Source organism: Rutilus rutilus (genome assembly GCF_951802725.1).
Source record: "Rutilus rutilus genome assembly, chromosome: 5".
Taxonomy (NCBI): Eukaryota; Metazoa; Chordata; class Actinopteri; order Cypriniformes; family Leuciscidae; genus Rutilus; species Rutilus rutilus.
Genome location: NC_140213.1, coordinates 28,016,480 through 28,041,687, shown reverse-complemented (window position 1 = coordinate 28,041,687; position 25,208 = coordinate 28,016,480). Strand labels below are relative to the sequence as shown.

Sequence of the window (25,208 nt, the reverse complement as noted above, 5' to 3'; positions counted from 1 at the left end):
CTCTGGTTGAAAATCTGTTTGTGTGTGGTGTGCTGTCTTTGTCACACACTATAAGAGCAAAACGGTTAAATCTAGGATTTTTTGTCCTCATGTTTGTGGTCTATCACATTTTGAAAATCTTATAAGATGTAAAAAATCTTTTGGTGTGTACCCAGCATAAGTTTCATAAAAAATGAAACAAAAACCTGCGAAAATCGCGTTTTTGTCAAAGACTATAACTTGCTTAAGCAATGATTTTATCGCTTGTTTCTGCTTCTTTTTTGCCTTTGTTTTGAACCAGAGTAGAGTTCTCAACGGGTCGGGTCGGCCCGACAAACCCGACGGGACCCGCGGGTTCGGGCCGGGTTCGGGTCGAAAATATAATCAAATGACTCGGGTCGGGTCGGACCTCGGGCTTAATCTTTTCCAGTCAGTGAAAAAAAAAAAACATTTATTAATCATCGCTGCTGTTCACCGTAAAGAAAGTCTGGCTGCTGCGTGCAAGCACATCACGGAGAGGGGCGGGGGCAGACCTGACGCCGCTGCGTGCATGCCTTTAGCCTGGAGAAGAAGAGATGGAGTTGGTGAAAAGTAAACTTGCCTCAGGTGAATTCACCGTCGCTACTACAGCCTATTTATATATTTAAAGTTTATTGTTTCAGTTGTTTGTATTGTTAAAAGGCGTGAACATTAAAGGTTGATTTGAATTTCCGTCTGCTGGTCATGATAATACGTGTATGAGAAAAAAAAAATCCGACGCGGCGTCGGGCTGCGGGCCGGGTTCGGGCAGATAATTCATGTTGATGTGTCGGGTTACATCGGGTCCGGGCTTTAAAAGCCACGGGCCGGGTCGGGTCGGGTTGTTATTTTCAGGCCCGTTGAGAACTCTAAACCAGAGATTCTGTACTCTTTCAGAAGATGCGTAATAGCGCCCCTACTGTATAACAGTGAATACACAGAAAGCCAGAAATTTCCGTCAATGGCGGTAAAGTGTTAACTATGGAAGCTTTTTTTCGCCACAGAATAAAACATTTTAACAAGATATAAACTTGCAACTGTGTGTTATAAAGTTAGAATTGCAAGATATAAACTCACAATTTCGTGTTATAAAGTCAGAATTGCGAGATGTAAACATGCAATTCTGAGAAAAGAAAATCAGAATTATGACTTTATATCACTCAAGTCTGACTTTATATCACTCAATTCTGACTTTATAACTTTATATCACTTTTTATATATATCGAGATGTAATTGTGAGGGAAAAAAAAGTCAGAATTGTGAGATAAAAAGCCACAATTACTTTTTTATTTTTTATTCTGTGGCAGAAACAAGCTTACATAGTTATTAATATGAATTAAATTACAGACAATTCTGTCAGTGGCGGGGAAAGCGTTTCTGAAGAACGATTCATCATCGTGCATTTTATACCAAAGATAAAGTCTCATGTTACAAAAGTACAATGGTTGACGTTAAACTTTGGCGTCTGTTTCAGTGTTTCAGTGCTCATTGGCCTGCTTAAATTTGCAGTTTGACCTGGGGTCAGATTTGTAAAGGAACATGGCCGTACGCTGATGAGATTTGGTGTGTGTCTGTCTGCAGGTCACTGTTCTAAAGGTCAGCTGCATTACACATGTGCTATTGACAGGGTCAGAGAGGAGGGAAATTCTGCAGCTCCAGCACTCTTCAATATTTCACTTGTCTTATTTCTATTTCTTCTGGTCTTATCTATCCTCTGTTCACATGCTCAATTCACCTTTCTTGCTCTTGTTGTCGTCTCTCCCTGCAGAGAAGCGTACGGATAAGTCGATGGTGTCAGGGGCCATCAGGCTGAAGATCAGCGTTGAGATGAAAGGAGAAGAGAAGGTGGCTCCGCCTCATGGGCAGTACACATGTTTACACGAGGTATGTGTAAACTACATTTTACAAAACACTGCAAAAAAAATTCATGTTCTTCATCAAAATGTTGCTCTTTTTTTTAAGTAAAAATACATAAATATCTTTAATACTCATAAAATATTGGTAGATTTGTGCTTAATATAGCAAAAACCAATGGGAACTATTTTCTCTGTATTTTTCTACGAGTACATTTTTTGCAAATTAAATGTGCTTTTAGATTGTTTAAATTTAGAATGATATTTTTACTGTAAAACACGACAAAATGTAATACAATTATAAATAAACCATATAAACCTGATATATAATTGTTTTATTATTTTATAATTAAAATACATTAATTTCACAAAATGTGATATTTAGATTACATATACCATGTTTCGTTATTTTTTATGTGTTCCCATATTATATTATATTATATTATATTATATTATATTATATTATATTATATTATATTATATTATATTATATTATATTATATTATATTATATTATATTATATTATATTTCATACCACCATTGGCTGCACAGTGTTGTGGCATTTCTGTTGATGTGATGACAGTAGGTTGGCACCCTGAAATGTTAACCTTTCCAAGTTGGCTGTGCTGTTGATATTTTTCGACATCTATTCCATATCAATGTTGTTGCAGTTCGTGCACAGTGCCTGGCCCCTAAACAGGTTTCCCGTTTCTGTTTATCTCTTGAAATAACATGGCTCTTCATGATTCTTATGTTCCTCTGCAGAATCTCTTCCACTACCTGACGGAGGTGAAGAACAGTGGAGTCGTGAAGATCCCAGAAGTCAAAGGCGACGATGCCTGGAAGGTTTATTTTGACGACGTGTCGCAGGAGATCGTGGATGAGTTTGCCATGCGTTTTGGTGTGGAGTCCATCTATCAGGCAATGACGTGAGTGAAGAACCCTTTCAGTTTCTGATGTTTCATTTGTTTTTTGGAGATCGCGAGTCAGTCAAGTCACCTTTATTTATATAGCACAATATGATGTTTCAAAGCAGCTTCACAGTAATAAATAGGACTTTTCAGAATCAGTGATGCGAACTTCATCAAATATGAGATAATTCAAATTCTGCAGCTCTAAAAGACAATAGATAGCCAGTGTAGTGTTGGTTCAGTTCATTAACTGTGAAAAGTGAAACAATTATGGAACAGTTATGAAAATTTTATTCAGCTATAAAGCAGGTCAATAGAAGACAATAGTGTATTTATTCAGCTCAGTTCAGTTCAGTTCAGCTTTGTTCTATATTATATTATATTATATTATATTATTTAAGTTTTGTTCTCATCCAATAGTGTCAGTGCTGTCAAATCAATATCATTATTGGATGTTAAGTGTCTTTTACTAAACAATAAGTCTGACATGTGATGCACTGGATAGTATTTAACAGAAAGCAGCCAATAGCTCACTGCATTTTCTGTATTTGATGTATTTATTTTGTCCGTCTTTAATGCTTTTGAAAGACGACGCTTGGCATTTTTCATGACTGGTGCTGATTGTGCTTGAACAGGAATTTATGAAAGGCTTGTTTCGTGTTGGATCACTCCGAGTCTTTCGATGACTTATGGTCATACATGCACATGATAGCTTTATAAATCACACTGTTTACTAGAATTGCTCAGGCTCCCAGTGAAAACCTCTCACCCTTAACACACACTTTGTCTTTACTGTCACTTTTGTTCAATTTAATGCATCATCCTTTCCTGAACAAAAGTAGTTTCTTTCATAAAAAAAAAAAAAAAAAAAAATATTACAGACCACAAACTTTTGAACGGTTGTCTATTTACAGTCCAAATATATAAAGAGTTTGAGAGTGTAGGGAGGTTTAAGCCGTATATAAATGACATTCGGTTAGATGTTAGACTCATTGCAGTTTTTCTAGTATTGATTATCATTACTGTAGTTTACTGCTAATGAACATGTCAGGGTGTTTTACGCATTCAGGTCAGTTCAGGAGCTTCACATGTTCAGACCTGGGCCACATTTAAAGGGTAACTAAACCCCTGGTCAGAGCCTGACTCCACCCACTGGCAATATTTGAAAAATGCTGGAAAAGTGGGCAGAGCCCAGTGGAGAGGGGGCGTGCATCTGAGACGTATCTCTCTGCAGGCAAGGGCGTGGTTAGCTGGTACCCTCTGACATCAGAGTGTACCACAACTTCCAATAGGAAAATTCAACTGCAGTAGCCACTGTTCAACCTGAAGAGGGCAGCACTCAGACGTTTTTACACCATATTTAATAAAATTAAAATACTTTAAACACAAATGTCAAAAAAATTACTTGAATCAATGAACAGCACTAATAAAGCCCCATTCTTACAGATCATTCACTAAAAAAAGTTGGTTTAGGGTTTAGTTACCCTTTAACAGGTCATGTGACAACCTCACAAAAAGGTCAGATTTGAGCAGAAAATAACAAATGGTCTCTCTGGATTGTAAGTAGTCTTAAAGAGTGTCGTGTTTGACTTGGCCATTGCAGTTATTCTCTTCATGTTTCAGCAAAGCCTCTAAATGCTGACAGTTCCAGTTTAGATGATTGTAATGCATAAAGAAGCTCTAACTTCACATTGTAATTTCATTTTGCATACAAACAATATATCTTTACCCTGCTTTGCACATTTTAAACAGACTTTAAAGCGGGGCTCAGTAGTTTCGGGATTTCTTCGCTGTATTCTCGCTTTTTGCTCGCAGGTTTCTCCCTAGAGCTCCCCCCACAGCTTCGGAATAGATATTTGACGACACTGTTGTAAAAACTCGTTGGCGATTCTCAGACACCAGAGGCTAGTAGATCAACGACATCAAAGCAGATGGGACATTCTTTAAAACGTCTTCTTCATTCGGGTTCGAACAGCGTGAGGGAGCGCAATAATGACAGCATTTTAGCAGATTTCTTTTGGCCGTAAAGCAATTGTTTACATCGCGAGACCTGATATCACGCGAGACTTCCTGACGCAGCGGCCGGCGGCCCGCCGGCCCAAAGTTGCAAGTGCGGATTTTCCGCTCACGGGCACCAGGGGGGTGCGAAACGACCACCATTCAACCCCAACTAAGTAATATAACCATTCCAATGACTCTGAAGCTGTTCAGTTAAGGTAAAAAAGTTACTTAGATCACCTTTAAAGCAGGGACCAACATTTATTTTTTTCGCCGCATATGCCAACGGTGGGTGAATTGAGATAAATTACTGGCCAAAAAAAATAAATATTATTTTTGCATTATTTTTATTGAAAAATATATTTGCTGTATATATATAGATAGATAGATAAAAAGTATCACCTTAATGTTTTTTTTTTTTTTTTTTTTTTTTTTTTTTATGAATCTGAATCTGAAATGTTTTATATATATTTTTGTCAATTGTATGACTTGTTATTCACTTTGTTTTTGTGCCATGAAGACAGCCTTTCTGCAGGCAGTAATTCATTATTCATTAAATTCATTAAATACATAAATAAAGTTACTGGCTAGCTGGCAAATGACTCCAAATACATTTTGGCACTTGCTGAGTGTACATTTTGGATCCTACGTCTAGAGTATTTCTTGTTGATCCAGAGAAACGTCAGGTTCTGCTGTTTGGTCGATTTCTGACTTTTAAAGCATCTGCTGATTTGTGCTTCTGTTTTAGGATAATGGATATTGATTAATTCAATAAATGATAGTCTTCCAGCAATGAGTGTTCGGTACTGAATCAGGGGAACTGGCCTAAATGATTAGATGTAGAATTATTTATACACCTCAGGAAATCATTCAGCACCACCTTGTAGATAGTCTTTTATTTTGCACGTATATCTGCTGCATATGAGTAAGGTCACTTCTTCAGGTTAAACTTTAAATCTGATGGACGATGTGTGGAGATTTTTCCTGCCCGGAATGGCACAGGGTCTTTTCGTGAAGCTACTCGCACAGTTTCCAAGGCTGCTTATGTTTGCCCTGATGACCTTTCCTCAGCCCTATAATCATTAACAAAGTCATGTGAAATGTTCCTGATGTTATTAGAGATGCAGCCCATATTTTTTACCATTCAGCACTTTTTATTGCTGAAGGGGGGGATAATGATTTCAGGGTGAAATCCTCTGCCATCAGCAGCATGTTGGTCCATAGGTTTACAGAACATCACAAATGAGCCTGTTGAGAGCTTTCTGGAAGGAGATGAAGATTAGGGATGAGTTTTTAGAAATTTCCAAAAAGGCCACAAACATTGAAAAACTATTATTATTTTATTTTTAAATAAGTAAAAAGTTTATTCATTATTATTTTTACAACAAAACTATAAATGTTGTACCTTGAACTGCAAGTTGTCATTAGGAATGTAAGGAACTAAAGAATTCTGGTTCATAGTCTGATTTACCCTTAACAATTCCAGTGCCTCAACAATTATATTCTTTTATTACTTTTAAGAAAAATAATTTGTCAAAAAATTTAAACACATACCTCGGGTCTTTGGTGGCCCGGGAAGTCTTTCACTACCCTCCTCATCATTCATTTTTTAAAGTTAGACTTCAACCTTCTAGTATTCCTCAATCAATTCATTATAAACAATGTAACATTTATTTTATTTTTGGATTTTTATTAAAGAATGCCTGTTTTACCATTAGTTTTTTTGTAAAAATTGTATAGGGTCGCTAACAACCCAAGGTGTAACAGTGTAATTTTTTTTTTTTTTTTTTTTTTTGCACGACTATAATTGAATATTTGAATTGAATATAATTGAAATGAGCTCTGACGAGAACAGTAATGATGGTTTAAAACATCTGCTCAAACTGAACCCTTCCAAGCTCCAAAAGATAAGAAAATATGCTTTATTTTATTCTTCTGTAATTGTTACTCTAATATCAGGAGAGTTTTATATTATCGCGTCAGGTAGAGATCCATCTGTGTTAGATATAGATTTGGGTCGCTAAAGACCCGAATATGTAATAATGATTGGTGAAACATTCATGCATTTAATGGTTAAATTAACTTTAATAAGAACAATCCAAGATTCTCAACCATAATGAAAACAGATCACAGGAGTAACTCATTACCAGATGATATCCCAGATATTGACGTTGCGTGGGAATTTAAGTCCTGGATTGGAGGGAGGTGCGCAGAGGTTAAAGAGGACAGCAGATAGAGAGAGAGAGAGAAGACGAGTCAATACTTGCTGGCAAGTTTTATTTCTCTGATTTACAGCGAAGCTCTGCGAACCACTGGAGCAGCAAGACAAGGATTTTAGTAATGAGGAAAGAGCAAATGGTCATAGGCTGAAAGGAAAGCAAGTGGTTACCAGGCAACAGGAAGTCAACATTCTCCATCAAATATAATTTATTCTGATTTAGCCGTGAGCATCTTTCAATCATGTCTGAAATGGGGAGGAGGGAATATGGATGGAGGAAGGGATAACTCTTCACCTTTTCTTGGAGGCACAATAATTCTTCATTCCCGTGCGTGTCATGATGGGCCGTTCAGGCTCAGAGGTCATGCTATCAGAACTAATGAGGTCCAAATCAATGTCTGCAGGTACTAATGTACGGTTGACACGTCTTTACGGCCTACGGTTGCAGACTTATTATAAAGAACAGAGATGTAATATTATCAGGGGTGTTTACTAAAGCAAACATCACCATTCTTACTCATGCTTATAGTAGTTTGGTCAAATCATTATTCAAGAAAAGCGAATGAAGAGGCTGTCAAACTTAAGAAATAAAAAAATTCAGTGAGTGTGGTTTCTGTCACGGGTAGTTGTAAACAAAGCGCACGACAGGAATAATCCAAGAAACAGTCTTTAATTCCAAAATACTCAGGAAAACCCGAGACAGGACAAGGAGTGCAAGAACACGGAGTATAAATACTAGAACAAATGAGGGAACTATTAAGCTAATTAATTGGACGACAGGTGTAATGAATCAAACAAACACAGACTAGGAAAAATAGGTCAGCTGACAGGGCACAGGGGTAAAACAGGACAGAACCAAAAACACAAAGAAACAAGGTAAAAACAGAGCATTCATTTTACAGTTTCAGTCTGTGGGTTGGGTTAAGTTGGCGTGGCTTTAATATGTGGGTTGTTTTAAGTGGATGTGGCTTCAGCTGTGGAAATTATAGTGGTCTATCCACATTAAACATGTTATTTTAATATTACCGGTATTTATAGGCCTATATACTATTGTTGTTTTTATTAATATTTTGAATTAGCTTTTTATATGTTCAGTTTTCATTTTATTTAAATTTTTAGTATTTTTTTATGTGATTCTGTCATTTTTATCAGTTAAAAAATAAAATAAAATCGGTAACAATTTATTTTACAATGTCCTTGTCACACATGTCATATGTAGTTACTATAGTAATAACTATAAATTGTGCATAATTACATGTAACTAACCCTAAACCAAACCCTAATCCTAACCCTGTAGTAAGTACATGTTGTTGATTAATATTACTCAGTACTTAAGATATAATTATGACCGCCGCTAGCATAGCTAGCGAAAGCGGTCATATAGGGATTGTCAAAGTTTTTTTTTTTTTTTTTTGTCATCTACTGAATTTTTCGTCAACGATACCAGGGACACCGAAACACCGGGGAACATGAAATTTGGTGGGCATGTAGCCCCACTAGACTTTTACGGAAAAATTTCGTTTGGTCCCCGGGGGCCACTCCCCCCCCGCGCTGGGCCCCCCCAAACCCAAAAAATGCAGTTTTTCCTAAATAGCTACCTGAACCGTGGCACCGAGGATGAAGAAATTTTTATGGTATGTTGGTCTTAAGGGCCCACATCAACCTAGCCCATAATCACTCATTAGTGATTTGCGCCCCTTCCCATAAAAAATGAAAATGCAATATTATTCTGCTTTAATCGCCCCTATCTTCAGTTGAGATGTTTAGAACTGCACCATATTTCATGTGTATGATTAACTTGACATCCTCTGGGGGTATGCTAAGTTTCGTAGAATTTCATCCATGGGGGGGTATAAAATAAATTCATTTATGTGCACATTTAGTGACTGTACACTCATCGGCCTGTAGATGGTGCTGTTGAGCGAAGGGTTGCTGGTTTAGGATGATACTGTCACACACACACATGCAGGAATACAAACAAACGCAAGCATGCACACACACTGACATCCACACACACAAACACACACGCGCACACACATGTACACACGCATACATACACGCACAGACACACACACATACACAAACACACACACATACACACACACACAGACAGACATGCACATACTACTACTTTTTTTAGGTATCAACCATATACCCGATTTACCAATACCCAATGTGTTATGCTTGGCCAGTATACTAATGAGGTGGGTGGGACATGTTTCATGCCATGTTAGATCACATCCTGAGAGTCTACGCTTTCAGAAAATATATAGTTTATATAGTTGAATCAGTTTTCTCTTCATGGTACAGACCAAAATGTATTATGTGTACACTTTCTTCACCTAAATCCATAAAATCCCATTAATTTCAATGGGACATTTACTTAAGTGTTCTACTAGGTACAGTGGGAATGAGTTTAATTTTGTTTTGTTTTTGTTTAAAAAGCTGTTTGTTGTTACCAATGTAGCATGAAAAAGACTTGCTTGAACACAATAAGTGTGTTTTTGAAACTCATTTTTATAATACATTATGTAGGGAAAACCACTGTTATGAATGTGACATTTTCACATTACGGATGTTAAGTGTCTAAACTAATGACTTTTGATATAAAACTTAAATAGTAATAGCAAATAATTACAAAACTCTAAATTATCCATGATCCACAGGAATACTCCAGACAGTCTTTTAAAATATACAACTTATATACATAAACACGCAATACAGCCAAATTGCTCCACGTCATTTATTTTTGTGGAAAGCCAGTGCAGGCCTGAGCGGCGGTCATATTTTGTACCGCCATGCGGTACATCTAGTTACACTGTAATGTGACGTAGTTTTACATATTTTTTCATTTAAGTTTTAGTTTTAATAAGTGTAGTTCTTCAACTTTTTAATAACTTTATTTTATTTTATTATTTATTTATTTTTTACCATAAACAATTTTTAATACCGGGTTATGTTCAACATTTGTGAATGCAAGTGTGCAACTTTCACATGGACAGATTTCTGCATTCTTTTTCATTTTGTGTATATCTTGAACAAATGACTGGCTTGTGGTCTGTTTGGTGCTTAAGATCCAGTTGAATAATTTGTTTAGAGCCGTTTGACAGTAATTTAATACAGAATATTTTTAGCTTGCTGCTTTATCAAATTTATTTATTTAATATACATTGTGTGCTTTATTAAGCCTACATAAATTATTTACATTCATACATTATTATATATCAAAGGAGAAAGAGAAAAATGTGTTTATATGGACCGTTTGTTTATGTGAAATGTTCAACAAAACAAATAGTACTGTATAATGTGAGTGAGTGTGTGCAGTGCACATGTGAGTGAGTGTGTGCAGTGCACATGTGAGATGCTGTATTGCACTGTGTGTGTGTGTGTGTGTGTGTGTGTATAAGCCCTGCAGGCCTGCTGCTATTTTTAGTCGATGTCTCTCTTCTTTCTTCTCCTACAGTATCTCGTTTTCGCTCTTATATCTTTCTTTAATGAATCTCCTCTAACAGTGGCTGACATTGCCGAGCAATTTCCTTGCACTGCCCTCCGGCTCGACACATGAGCAGATCTGTGTTGTGCTGTCTGTTAATTCTGACATAAGATGGATCATGCAGTTCATTTCATGTGTGCATGCATACCTAAAATAATCATTTACATGTGTGTCATGTTCACTACTACTACTTAGTAAAATGTAAAAAAAAAAAAAAACTATACATTTTATATAAAAAAAAAAAAAAAAAAAATGTTTTTACTAAAAAAGACTTCATTTTCAGTTTGTACTTTGCAAAAAAAAATCATGTTCTTAATCAGTATTTCAGTAATATTATTTCTGTGCAGTACAGAAGTCATCTATGGGGCATTTAGGAAACAGTCTGTATTCAGGAGTAACTTTTTGTTGTTGTTTCAATGCTCAAGGGAAGTAAATTCACAGGAATCTGATATGAAATATACATTATTATGGATGGTAAACTGCTCATGAGTGTGTTTATGACCGAATCTAACATCTGTTTCTCTCTCTCTCTCTCTCTCTCTCTCTCTCTCTCTCTCTCTCTCTCTCTCTCTCTCTCTCTCTCTCTCTCTCTTTCAGTCATTTCTCTTGTCTCTCATCCAAGTACATGTGTCCCGGTGTTCCTGCGGTGATGAGTAACCTGCTTGCCAACATCAATGCCTACTTCGCTCACACAACAACAGCAACCACTAACATCTCGGCCTCTGACCGATTTGCTGCATCCAACTTTGGGGTTTGTCAGTCTCACTGCTTTTGGATGGGTGAATGATACATGGGATAGATAAATAGACAGACAGACAAACAGACAAACAAATGGACAGATGGATGGACAGACAGACAGACAGACATATATACAGATAAATGGATGGATGTATGGATAGATAGACAGACAGACAGACAGACAGACAGACAGACAGACAGACAGACAGACAGACTGAAGGATAGATAGATGGATGGGTGGATGGATGAATATACAGACAGAAAGATGGATGGATGAATTAATTAATTAATTAATTAATGGATGTATTGATGGATGTACGGATGGATGGATGGATGGATGGATGGATGAATGTATGGATGTATTGATGGATGCTTGGATGGATAGATAGACTGACAGATAGATGGATGGATGGGTGGATGGATGAATATACAGACAGAAAGATGGATGGATGAATGAATTAATTAATTAATGGATGTATTGATGGATGTACTTATGGATGGATGGATGGATGCATGGATGTATTGATGGATGGATGGATGGATGGATGGATGGATAGACTGACAGACTGACAGATAGATATACGGAAGGTTGGATTGAAGAATATACGGACAGATGGATGGATGTATGGATGAATGAATAGATAGATGGATGGTCGGAAGGATAGACAGACAATGGATTGTTGGATAGATGGATGGACAGATAGATAGATAAATGATGGAATGAATGGATGATATGTTGATGACTGAATTGATGAATGAATGCACAAACAAAAGAATAGATGGATGACAGGATGCATTACTGATCTGCTTTCTGTGACTTTGGTTTTCTGCAGAGAGAAAAGTTTGTCAAACTCTTGGATCAGCTTCACAACTCTCTGAGGATCGACCTCTCCAAGTATCGGGTGAGTAAAAGCACAACCATCAAACCGAAGATCTTACCACACATACATCTCTCAGACGCTACGCTGCTCCAGATGGATTTTCTATTTCAGAGACATCAGAAAGAAAAACACTCATCTATTATTCATCACCATGGAGATAATTTGACCCTTGCATCACTTTCAGTGATCCCCTACCTTAATTTACAAAGACATTCAAACGCCTATACAAGCTCTTCACAGAACAGAAGGTCCATTTATACACGTACAAAGCAACGATTTGAGAAAGTGTCTCAGAAAATCAAAGATTGTTCTTGACTCGTGCTGACCTTCTTGCTTTTATACTAATTGTGTCTCTAAATACGTCACGAGAGAAATGTCTCTCAGTCCGACAGTTTGTTTCTTCTGAAAGGACGCTTCTGCAGTCAGATCACATATTTAAGTCTGTGGCTTTTTCGTAGATGTGCAGTCAGTCTATATCTGTGTGTGTGCTAGAAAGCATTGACAGGAAGCTCACACACACACAAACTTACACACACTCTACTGGCAGGCATCCAGCGAATTCAGTGCCCGTTACCTGCTGCTATCCGGCCGTCAGCTTCCAGGCAACATGTCCTGACAGTAATACACTCCAGATCTGCAGCGCTCTGTGGATTTGACTGTAATGAAATTCTGAGAAAAAGTGTGTTTGGTTTTTCGGTTGCTCGTGTGGATTTGGCCAGTGCAGGTTTTGTTCCTCCAGAGTGCTTTAACGCCACTGCTTTATTAGATGAATTTAAACCATTTGCATCTGTTTTGTCTACATCATAGTTGTGTTCAGTAAACCTCAGGCAGACTTATCTCCTCTACACTTGCACAGGATTATATGTTTCTCCAAACGCCTTGAAATCACACTGAACTCCAGAAAACACTAGAAGCTTTCTGCTCAATCTGGCCATGTGTTTTCAAAACAATAACTTCATCATGGAAAAGATTGATCGCACAATACTCAATGTGCCCAATGTGTTGCAACAGTTTATTTTAGCCATCGGTCTGAAATCAAATTAGTTTGTTCACAAATATCATACACTAGCCTTTAAAATTTCGGGGTCGGTAAGATTTTTTTAATGTTTTTGAAAGATGTCTCTTATGCTCAACAATGCTGCATTTATTTGATCTGAATGTAATATATTCCAGTGATGCAAAGCTGAATTTTCAGCATCATTACTTCAGTATTCAGTGTCACATGATCCTTCAGAAATTGATTTGATGCTCAAGAAACATTTATTATTATTATCAATGTTGAAAACTGTGATGTATTTTCTTTTTTCAGGATTCCTGTTCAAAGGAACCTGAGTGTGGTTGAATGCATGTGGTGTACACATATTATGATATTTGTAAACAAACTCATGTAAAGATAAAGAGCAAGCTCTGATTCTGGTAAGTCTGCCTGAGGTTTATTGAACACAACTATAAGACAACACAGCTGTTACACATGTTTAAAGAGACTGAATTCAGGGTCCTTCGACGTTCTGATGGTTCTTGATCAAAATTCCGACCCACTGATGACACACACAGTTTAATGATCTCCTACCTGAGCAATCTGTTCCCAGCACACCGGCTTGCCTGAAGCCCAACCATATGTTCATATCTCTCTCCTTTTCTGACATTTCACATCACTCAAGAGCTTCTGCGCACTTATTCCTCACCTCAAACGGCCATGGAGAATTTTAGAGTGAAGCAAAGTGTTATTTTAGTGATGCTATATACTGGCACGCTCGATTTCAGACACCTCATGGCAATTTTTTTCACACTAGAGATTTTGAAGTAGGCCAAAGTCTGAGATTTCAGTTTGTATGGTGGGCAGTTCATGTGAACTCAAGTAGTTTGCAGTTAGTATGAAAATATGAAAATATGAAAAGTAGAAGTATGAAAGTTTTTATTTGCAGTTGTAAAGAAATATTGATGGCATAGAATTTGTATTCAGTCAATTAACAATACTTCTACAGCACTCATTAATCTTAGTTAAGGTTTGTCTAGATTTACCTATAAATCTCTTAACATCAGTTCACAAAAATTCGCTAAAAATATTTTTTGCTACTAGCTGCATTGATAAACAGCTGCTGTTAGGAATACCACAGTTCAAACCCAAAAATACTGTGAGGAAAGACCTGCGGCAGCAGAGGGAGGGATGTGGAATCAAAGCAAGTGTGAAAACAGCCTAAATTTATCTCTGTTTTTTTTTGGTGGTGGTTGTTGACAAACAGCTCCAGCACTCCATTACTCGCTCTGAATAATTAGAAACCTGCGGTGAAACACCAGCCAAGAAGTACAGCAACGACTGACGCTCTGGTATTGATAAAAGTGCCGAAAAGCGTACCTCAGACCACAGGAGTCTCTTCTCATTCTTACAAAACCAAGTTATAACTATTGCATAACCATGCCGTCACAAAACTCTGTGACATTTTATAACTTGTTTCAGCTGCCATCAGCGCAATCCGACAGAACACAATGCAAAGATGCAGAGGTTCCCACGGCATTCGTTTTCTCCAAGCTCGTCTTGTGTTCGGGACCGTCCACACATGCATGGCCTCTTCTTCTCACAGTGTAAATATACTGTGTTCCTTCATGCTAGAGCGGGCAGGCTGATAGCTTTACAGCCCAAGAACACATTTTCTCTGCCTGTTGCGGATTTTGCTCATGCTGCTATATTATGATATATTTTGTCATTGGTGCTCATGACGATGGAATACGTTTTGGTTATTAATATTGCTGCATAATGCTGCTAAATGAAGATGACTCATGTTGACATGTTTTTAACCATCCATCTCTGCCAAAGCTCCTCAACTAGAGTAAAAGGCCATTTGAAATATTAACAGGTGAAACATCCACCATCTAGAGATGTTTATCATAATGTTTCAGAAGAAACAGCTATTCAATCAGATCTTACTCGCATGCAAACTGATCTTATGTTTTACCTAATATTTATGTTTTCTATATGCAATTTCTATGCTCATTAGAGTATTGTGTTTAGGGTTGGGTATTGTTTTAATTTGATCTTGTCCGATTATGATTATTTTTAGTCCAGTTTTGATTCCAATAAGGTAAAAACGTCAAACATATTTATTCTGTGTCTTTTTGCAAAACATTCTGTTGCAGCTGAATACTATGAATACAAATCAGTAGCCTAAAGAACACTTACACAGGAACCAGAGCAAAACCAGCTAGCCTAACTAATATACATTTCAAGCACTATTAAAGACAGTCAGTAATAAAATAAGAACAAATAAATGTATTAGCAATAGCATAAATTTAATCTTTTGTTCTTTTATTAACATCAATGACAGACGGCAGCAGGTATATTAGGCTGATGTCATAAAGACCGAATATACTGTTACACGTTTTCTTCCTCAACTGTTTATGTTCACTTGATATAAAACTGACTGTTTATGATGACAGATCGGATAGCTATCCGTTTTTTTTTTTTTTTTTTTGTGAGTACAACATTTTGTTCTCTTTTGTGTCTTCTTGCAGCTGCTAACTGATTGCCTAATCCTAACCCCACCCCCTAATCCTAAACCTACCTATACTGGGGATTTTTAATTGTTGTTAATTTAGCAACTGGTAACATCAAACTCTAATGCGATAAACTGAAATCAGTATATAGCCACATCTATCATTTACATTTTGATAATCTGTACTAATTTTGGATCTTTGTGTAAGTACAAACTACATGTTTTGCAGGTTGTTCCAACTTATTTTTCTATTATGCCAAAATATAGACCTATATAGTCCATCTTTCTGAGCTATGCTGTCTTTTCGCTTGCCTCTTTTCATCATGATAATTTTTTATCAAGCTTGTATATTTAAGTTCAGTAATTTCACTTAAATGACAATTTTCATTGGCATTTAAGTGAAATTACTGAACTTAAATATACAAGCTTGATAAAAAATGATCATTCTAGAAGAAAATTTCAGATGGCACTTAGAGGCTTTTGCATCTGAACTCTTCAAATATATAGCCACAACTGAAATCTTAATCTATTTATCTTCACCCTTCAAATATAATCAGAATTTTATTTTGTGTTTGCAGGATAATTTCCCTGCTGGAAATCCAGAGAGACTCCAGGATTTAAAATCAACCGTTGACCTGCTGACGAGCATCACCTTTTTCAGGATGAAGGTACGACACTCACACACGACACTCTCTCTCTCTCTCTCTCTCTCTCTCTCTCACACACACACACACACACACACACACACACACACACAGAGAGAAGTATGTGGGCTATTTAACTGGAATTAAAGCAGTGTGACTCCACACTATGACTCACACACACAATAAAAAAATAAAAAAACCTCATGCATTTCATGAAAGATAATAAAATAAAAATAAAATAAAAATATGAATGAAACTATCAGGGGGTTTTGTGACTTTCATGGGCAGTCAAAATATTATTGCAGTTGTTATTCAGTATGAAGGACTTTATAATAATTTCCTGCATTAAGTAGTCAAATATATTAAAGAAAAAAGAAAAAGAAAAAGAAAATCCTGTTCAACAAACTTCCTTTCACATCATAATTTTGGATGAATCCCACAAAGTTATATTTTGCTCCAAAACCAATAAGAAAAATAAGAAATATAGTTTGTTTGCATTATTATTGTTATTAATTTCATGACAACTAAGAACATTATCTCCCAAAATTCTTCCCCATTTCTAATTCTCAATACACCACCGTGAATTCACTACCATATATATATATATATATATATATATATATATATATATATATATATATATATATATATATAAATATATATCATGATGTATACTGTAAATACTTTGCAATGGAAATAATATAGTATTTCATGTTTCTATTTTAGCCCAAACAAACTTATACATAAACAAACGCCCTTTGCATTGCGCACGGTATATTCAGAAAAATATCCATTTCATAGCTCAAGATTCTGTTCTAAAACGTTACATCTCTAAATCCATTAAACTCACGAACACTGAATAAACGTCTTTATCAAAAGACTGGGTGATTTATTAACTAGGCTATTATGTCGTGTAATATTTGGGGGAGCAGCATGCATTTTGATGAGAAAATGTCATTCAAGTGTCATACAATTTAATGTGACTATATATCAGCTAGAGGCACAAGTTAACATGAGTCCAGCTCCTATAATGAAACAAAGAAGACTTTTGAATTATTCCTACATCAATTTGTACACGATAAGATGCTTTAATGTTAAGCTGACTGCTTTTCTTCAAGCAGTTCGAGTCCTGTATCAAGTATGAGTTTATTGGCGTTTTTGTTAAATAAACTTTTGCCATTTAAAGCAATGAAATTCCTTATTTTTTAATCTCTACAATACAATACACAATCATGTAGTGCAAATGTTTTATTGTAATGGGCGTATTGCACTGGCTTCACGTCTGGCGTAAGGTCACAACTTTACACGGTAACCAGTTAAACCGTAACACAGAGCGTCTATTTATTCGGCAGGATATAAAAACTTTAGATCAGGGTTTTTTTTTACTTCAGCTGTAATCTTTACAAAGAGTAAAGATCAAGCACCTAACAAGGTCTAAGTGTGTTAATTCCAATAGTTTGTTTTCCCCAATGTCATAAATGGATATGATGTTTTCATTGGCGTTCCCAGTTAGGGCTAGACGATATGACCTAAAGTCAAAATCTCTATTAATTGAACATTTTACTTCGATTACATTTAATGAACGATTTGTTTTTGCCCTCATAGTCCATAGGTTTGTACTATAAATATGCTCAACTATTAAAGGTGGGATATTTTTTTTATTTTACAATATTTGAAGGAAACAAACTTTGATGTTAGCTTGAGAAAGCCCAAACCTTGAACCGGGACTCGAACTCGGGTCGCCTGAATCGCTTGAATGTTCAAACTGGCAAGCCTTAAAACACATACAATTGACACAGTTTTGTGAGGTTTGAGTTTTCCTCCATGTTGGTTCTATGCCGCTGACTGGATGGTGCGAAGTCACGTGACTACACACGCAGTAGTATGTTTTTAAGGGGAAAGTATTAACATGCATAAGAAAACAAAATAACCGGTTAGATGTTATGAATTGCAATTTCGATTACTTTTCGATTAATCGTCCAGCCCTAATTACAGTAATGGTAATTTAGGGTGTAATTGTCTTAATTGTCATGACAAATAATGCCACAATGAAAACAGATCTCTGAATAGCCATAAAATATGTTTCATTTTCTTTATTCTTATATATTTTGGGGCTGACATATGACCCTGACAAGTTCTTGACTTGTCCGATTGTGAATTTCTGATAGGCTATATTTCACTCATTCATTCACAGCCGTTCTGATACAGATCTCGTGTTGATTGTCTCGAGTGTAATGAGCTGCTAATCACAGCTTTCCTGATAAGAGTCCTGCATTGAGAGAGTTCTGATGGGTTTCACTTCAGCAAGCACAGATAAAGTGAATATACTCTCTGATTGTTTTCATCTATGTTCTGCTTCATCAGCTGCGAATATAAAGCTGCACTTTTGCAGTCTGTAATGAAATATTTTTCACCGGCGCTGCAGGGTTTCTATGATTTCTCATTTGTTTGCACGAAATAAAAAAAAAATCTTTTGGCTCTTGAAATATGTACTTGAGTCAAATTTATTTGAGCACAATAACAAGAACCACTTGTTCTGGGGGTCTAGTGACAATAAAAACGTCTTTGACTTATAGCTCAGTTCTGAGTGAGACAATACAGCCTTTTTTGAAAAGTAATAAAGAATATACTGATTTCTAGCTGTTTGGTAGCTGTTTCTGGAAATGTATTCAGAGCAAAAGTGCTTGTAAAATCACACTACTCAGAGCTTTAGGTTGCTTAAGGGGAACAAACCAGACTATTTTATTTAGTAGACATACTTTAAATGAGATCACAGCCATGATTGGCCCCTGCTGTTAGGTCACTGAGCTTGATTTTCTGTTGTGCCGTTTGCAGGTATTTTAATAACTGACTATTGTACAGTAATTGCAGTTCAATATGAGTTGTAAAAAAGACATCAAATCCAATCCAAATAATAAACAGTGATTGATTTTTTTTTTTTCTTCCTTTCTCCTCCCAGGCTATTATAGTTCATTTACACAGACGTGCACACATTTGCTTTTTCGTTTTGTCAAATTCAGTCCTTGCTGAGACATTGGCCACAAACATACAAATGCAAATATGCAAACACAGACACAAATTTAAAGTTTCCCTCAAATGTCTGTGCCATTAAACCACGTTTTATTATTAACCCATAAACGGTGCCCTTGTTGCATTATTAATATCATTCTGACACATTTCAGAATGCAATGACATGAATCAAGCTAATGTAGCTAGAAGCGTTTGTGTACTTGCATGGAATATGTTTTGGGTCTTTGATGTAGATAGATAATGTTTTATTCACAACTGTATGTGGGTCAATGATGATGTTCATTTTTATTTTGGTCTGGATCGATGAATGTATTAAAAGCTACATTAAAAATGCAGTTCTTAAAAACGAGGACTGTACTGAAGTTGTTTTTGTATTATTAATATTTAAGAAAATATTATTTTATTAAACTTGTTTACAATAACAGATATTAATGAATGAATGTGGCATTTATAAAGCGCTTTCATATGTACTACTGTACATATATAAATATAAAATATATATTATAATACATTTATTTAATAATATAAATTCTATTTTTGTATTAATTAAATAATTTTAACTGATAATTTATGTTACTGACTTGGTGGAAGCCATTTCGTTTTCATATGACAAGAAAATCATTTTCAGGATTTTAAGTTTCTTATCTTAAAGTTTCTTAATTTATATAAAAAAATATGTTTAAATAATTTAACTACTTGGCTTGTATTTTTATAAGAATTGTCATCATCTCCTGATTTTCTTTGTTTGTCATTTTCCCACATCCAGATTTGATTGCCTGTGAACTGCGAGAATTAAGGAGTGTGTTTGGATGAGTCTTACAGAGTAGACTGAGGCATGAGGAGATGATGTCACATCCACACACACACACACACACACACACACACACACACACACACACACACACACACACACACACACACACTCACACATACACATACACACCTAGCGCTGTCAGTTCCTTAGCCAGGCCTTGCATCTGATAAAAAGCGCTTTGTCATTTTAATGACTGACAGCTAGAGTGGTCTGAGCAGGCAAATCAGTGAAGCGCGGCTAAAGAGGCAGAGCCCCGCCCACCGAGAGAACACCGCTAGGCAGAGAATGAAAACTCCAACTGTCACAATGCATTATGGGTAATGGAAGAGTGCCCATGCCAGGGTGATGTTTATTTCTCCCCTTAGCGTCCGCATTCAGAAACACCAACACGGTACAGGCAGATGAGTGGACACATTAGTCAGTTACATAAGGCAAAAGTAGTGCATTCTAATGTATATTCTGATGTTATTCATTTACATATTCTGAGGGAGTGTTTTCAGTATCTTCTTCAGCTCCTGTAAAAGGAAAGAAATACGTCCAAAATATACTTGAAAAGCAGAGAAATAGAGAGAAAAATGTGTGTGTGTGTGTGTGTGTGTGTGTGTTTGTCTTCTCTAATTAATGGCAAGAAGTATGAGACTTTTAGCTCGTTCTGAAGCATTTGTCCTCCTTACATGAATGATTCCTCAAATCTTGTTTGTTGTTGAGTAGAGCTGTACTGGTATTTACTAAGGCCCTGTCCACACTACTGCGTTTTCGTTTAGAAACGGAGAATTAAAACGAATACGATCTCCGTCCACACCAGCGTTTTAGCTGCGTATTAGAATTGATCTCCGTCCACATTAAAACGACTGAAAACGCGGATCACGTGACCATTCACCAACACTGGGCATGCGCGAGCCGGTGTAAACACAACTTCATTGATAAAATTATCCCACCATGCGCTGGTTCTTCCCGGGTTAACCCAAAACCGACGCTCCATGTACACGGTCGATACCGGGAATTGTCAAACGTAAACTATTTTATCGGGAATTGTCAGTTGCACACGGGAATTGTCACATTGTCACTATTTTACCGGGAATTGTCACAGATCGCTCGAATAATAGCTTGCCTCTGGTGCATGTAGGCAGTTAGCATTGTAAAATGCAGAATTTACTTGCACAACAGCTGCTAGAAAAGATATAGCCTACGCCATGACTGATGACACCCAATCATAGAGCCGAGCGTGAGCCTCTACTACGTCATCGTTTCTAAAGTCCTCCGTTTTGACCCGTCCAGACTAAAATGCCCTCCGGAGATTCAAAACGAAAAACGGGTCGGCAGCGTTTCTAAACTTCTCCGGTTTGGGTCTCCGTTTTTGCCGTTTTAGTGTGGACGGGAGGTGCAAACGTAGCAAAAGGTCTCCGTTTTTAAACGAAAACGCAGTAGTGTGGACGGGGCCTAAGTGATCAGACGTATGTGATGGGGAACAAAAACATAAAAAATTATAATATCACAGAGACTTGTTGAAGCAGTATGCAACACCTTAGTAACCACATAGCAAGTTACTATGTGTTTGTTGTTGGTGGTTGCTAAGTAATTAGTAAGTCTGAGTTGCTATGCTATTTTGCTGTGCAGTTGCTACAGAGTTCTGGAGCCGGTTGCATAAACCGCTGAGGCTAGTCTTACAAGTTAGTCATCAAATTGTTTTCTTTATGACTGTTCATAACTTTTTTAATCAGTTACATAAAAACGTAGATTGGCCTAATTTGATACCGAAAAGTTAGACTGACTTCCTCTTGACTCCAGACAGCAACATAGTGTCGGCCCACATCTGGGCCGTGTGGAATCCACGTGTACCAGATGTGGGCCGGATCTGGGCCGACACTATGTTGCTGTCTGAGTATTGGGGTAATACTAGATCTAAAGACACAAGTCCAAAATGACGCACTAGATACTATGTACTCATCAATCGTGTAGTTAATTAACCCTGTCACACATAAGTTTAAAATATTCTGGCTGACCCCCCAGCGTGAGTTTTTTAAGGCGACCGTTATTTAGAATGTGTCACTTTATGGTTTCCATGGTGACGCGTAATTGCTTGTCACGTGACACACCGCAGCAACAACAGAGCTGAATGAATGATGATCTGCTTTTGTCATTATTCCTTTTTTATTCAAAATATTCACAAATTTGTTAGATATGGCATGAAATATCTGATATTCCGATTGTCAAATATATGCAAGTGGAAGTGTTTTGTTGTTTAAACACCTTTATAACGATTGCGTTAGTTGAGCTGTATGCGTGATGGGCGCCGCCATCTTAGTTTGTGCCGCAGACGCAGTTCAGAGAATCGGATCTGTTGGATTTACAACAGGTGAATTCATCCACTTCTCCCGAAATACATAAAAGTAAGTGGCTGGTGAACTGGGAGAAGAATAGAGTAAACTTTAAAGTTACTTACACAATGTGTATCTGATATGAATAAAACGTGTCTAATTATAATGGAAAGGATTATTATTGCCGCTTCCTTTGATCAGTGTGTATTTTACAAACTCTAAATGTATTGTTTTTTTTAATACTTATATGTCTGAAACCTAAAATAAACATTATGTGGTTGAAAACACTGAAAAGTTGTGATATATGACAGCTCTGAGCGCGCCTGTCTCTGGCTCAGCGCCAGTCAACGCGCGAAAGCACATTTGAATTTAGCAGTTGATCACGTCATGCACTGACCGTTCTAATCACACCGGTGTGATCGTACGCTCCAGGGACCAGCCTAGACTGATCACACCGGTGTGATCGTACGTGTGAAAGGGTTTTAACTATAAGGTTGTTTATCTTTCAACATTAGAGACTGATAGCCCCTCCACTACAGTATGTAATTAAAGCTGCAATGGTTGAGTGCATGAAGTGTTCAACAACAACAACAACCAAAAAAAAGTGTGTTTTTTTTTTTTTAAATAAGTCCATCATCCAGGTATTTAAAGTGCACTTTTTCATTTTGGAATTCAGTGTGAACACTACTCGTGCCATTTATACTACAAAACGACATAGAATTTGGATTGAGAATTGGGACACACCAGTTGTCTTAACATAATGGCTATGTTTTTGCAACCGGACCCTGAATGGTTGTAGACTCTAGTATTCTGTGTGGATTCTAATTTACACCATAATAGTACAAAACACCTTAGCAACCACCTCACTATCAACCAAAGCATTCACATGGCAACACTGAAAGCTTTTCAGGAAGCCATAGAAACTATTACACAGAATAACTTAGAAACGGCATACTGTATACATCATGATTACTGATTATATAAGTTGTGATGAACCATTTTAAGCATGTGTGTGTTAGTATTTGACTAATGCTGAGGTTTGTGTGTGTGTTTGTATTCTAGGTGCAGGAACTGCAGAGTCCTCCCAGAGCTAGTATGGTAGTTAAAGACTGTGTGAAGGCCTGTCTGGACTCCACCTACAAATACATCTTTGACAACTGCCATGAGCTCTACAACCAGCTACTTGACCAGGTAAGAGCAGAGACTAACCAGCAGGGTTAAGAAAGGATCTAAGATCAGTAAGACCACAAACATACTGAAGTACATGAATGCAGATAATGTTTCCACAAGGTGCGCTTTAGTTGGCATTGACACAAACTGTCCTCTTCTATGGTCAGTTTTCTCTTTTAAGCATCATCTGATCAGTGCTCAACACTAAGGATGTTTCTAATGGCCTGGTTAGGCTAGTGGTTTAGATTTTTGCTAAATAAATAATGATGGGTGGGTGGATAGATGGATAGAAATTGGCAGGACTTAAAAAAAATGTGTAAATGAAAAAACGTGTGGCACTGGCCCGATCGGTCCATTGACAATCTGTTAACCTTACTGTCGAGCCCTGGTGTTGAAGTGTATAGCGGCGACTTGAATAATAACACATGCTGTTGAAGAAAACTCAATCTGCGCCTTGAGAATTGAGATTTGTTAAATATGTACAACTAGACAACACTCTTGCTATGCATTTTCTAAGAAATAACATCTGTGATGTGTGGTGTTCTGGACAAATTATGTGTGTGTGTGTGTGTGTGTCACATAGACTTCCTCGCTGGAAGAGAGCATTTCTTCTCAGCCCTGTTGTAAAGTACATGCAGTGTTATGACACTATTTCTGATGCTGTTGATGTGTATGTGTGTATAGCGAGTCTCTCATTACAATGTCACTTCGATCTGATCCCTCCAGTCAGACACGACAATGAAATTTCTCATGGTCCATCCACACTACACACACACACCAGCACAGAGACATTCACGCATTCACACACAACATGATCTGATTCGTTGACCCCAGAATCCTCCGTCACAGGGATCTGCTGTGAGAACCGATGTCACGCTCACTCAAAGTGTCATTAAAATCTGGTTGTTTTCTCTAGATGCCTTTGTGTTAGAACTCGTTACTTGTTGTCGCTTGCGAAAACCAAATGGTGGTGCCGTGGGGGGTAAACGTGCAGATTAAGGGGAGCGAAATCGAGCTGATGTATTTAAAAAGCCATTCATTTTTTCCACTCTGATTGCACTCACTCTGCACGATGACATTGCACTCTCACTCTCGCTCGTATCCAAGGTAAATCATCACCATTGTCATTCCTTACATGTGTTTTGTTGACCTAATGACATCACCATTGGCTAAAATGTTTTCCTAGGTTGCTTTACTTCCTGAACAAGTACGCACCTGAGTCCGAGCCTTCACAGTCACGCGAATCACGCCACAGTTCAAGTGCAACTGAACTCAGATCACCTCCTACAGGTAGTCTCGGGTTCAGCCCTCCCTGGTCAGTATGACAGCTTTCACATTACCAATTTTTCATGCAAACCGTGCCCTGTTTCCAACTAAAATGCCAGTGTGAAAGCACCCTTACTTTCTTTAGTTCAATAGCACTGCACTTTTTGGGCTGATCTCCCACATACTTGTTTTTGTTGCTCCAAAGTCTCATTCATCCTGAAAAAAACGAAAATTTTTGGCTGCTTTATGAGTTCTGTGCTGCTGCTGCTGCTCAACATTTACACTCATTCACATTATTTACATTTACTGTTTAATCTACAGGGAAATCTGACCTTTTGCAGGTTCCTTTAAAAAAAATACTATAGCTTTCATTATTCATCTGATGC

At 37.2% G+C, this 25,208-nt stretch overlaps 1 protein-coding gene across 1 annotated transcript in view; it reads left to right on the top strand.

The window, feature by feature from the left end:
• unc13c (unc-13 homolog C (C. elegans)) overlaps positions 1 to 25,208 on the top strand; it is a 404,470-nt gene that overhangs the window by 66,878 nt on the left and 312,384 nt on the right. Inside the window, exons 11-16 of the mRNA XM_084408974.1 lie at positions 1,766 to 1,881; positions 2,616 to 2,779; positions 11,068 to 11,221; positions 12,042 to 12,110; positions 16,159 to 16,248; positions 23,449 to 23,577. Coding sequence (XP_084265100.1) covers positions 1,766 to 1,881; positions 2,616 to 2,779; positions 11,068 to 11,221; positions 12,042 to 12,110; positions 16,159 to 16,248; positions 23,449 to 23,577 — 722 coding nt within the window. The remainder of the gene's footprint in view (positions 1 to 1,765; positions 1,882 to 2,615; positions 2,780 to 11,067; positions 11,222 to 12,041; positions 12,111 to 16,158; positions 16,249 to 23,448; positions 23,578 to 25,208) is intronic.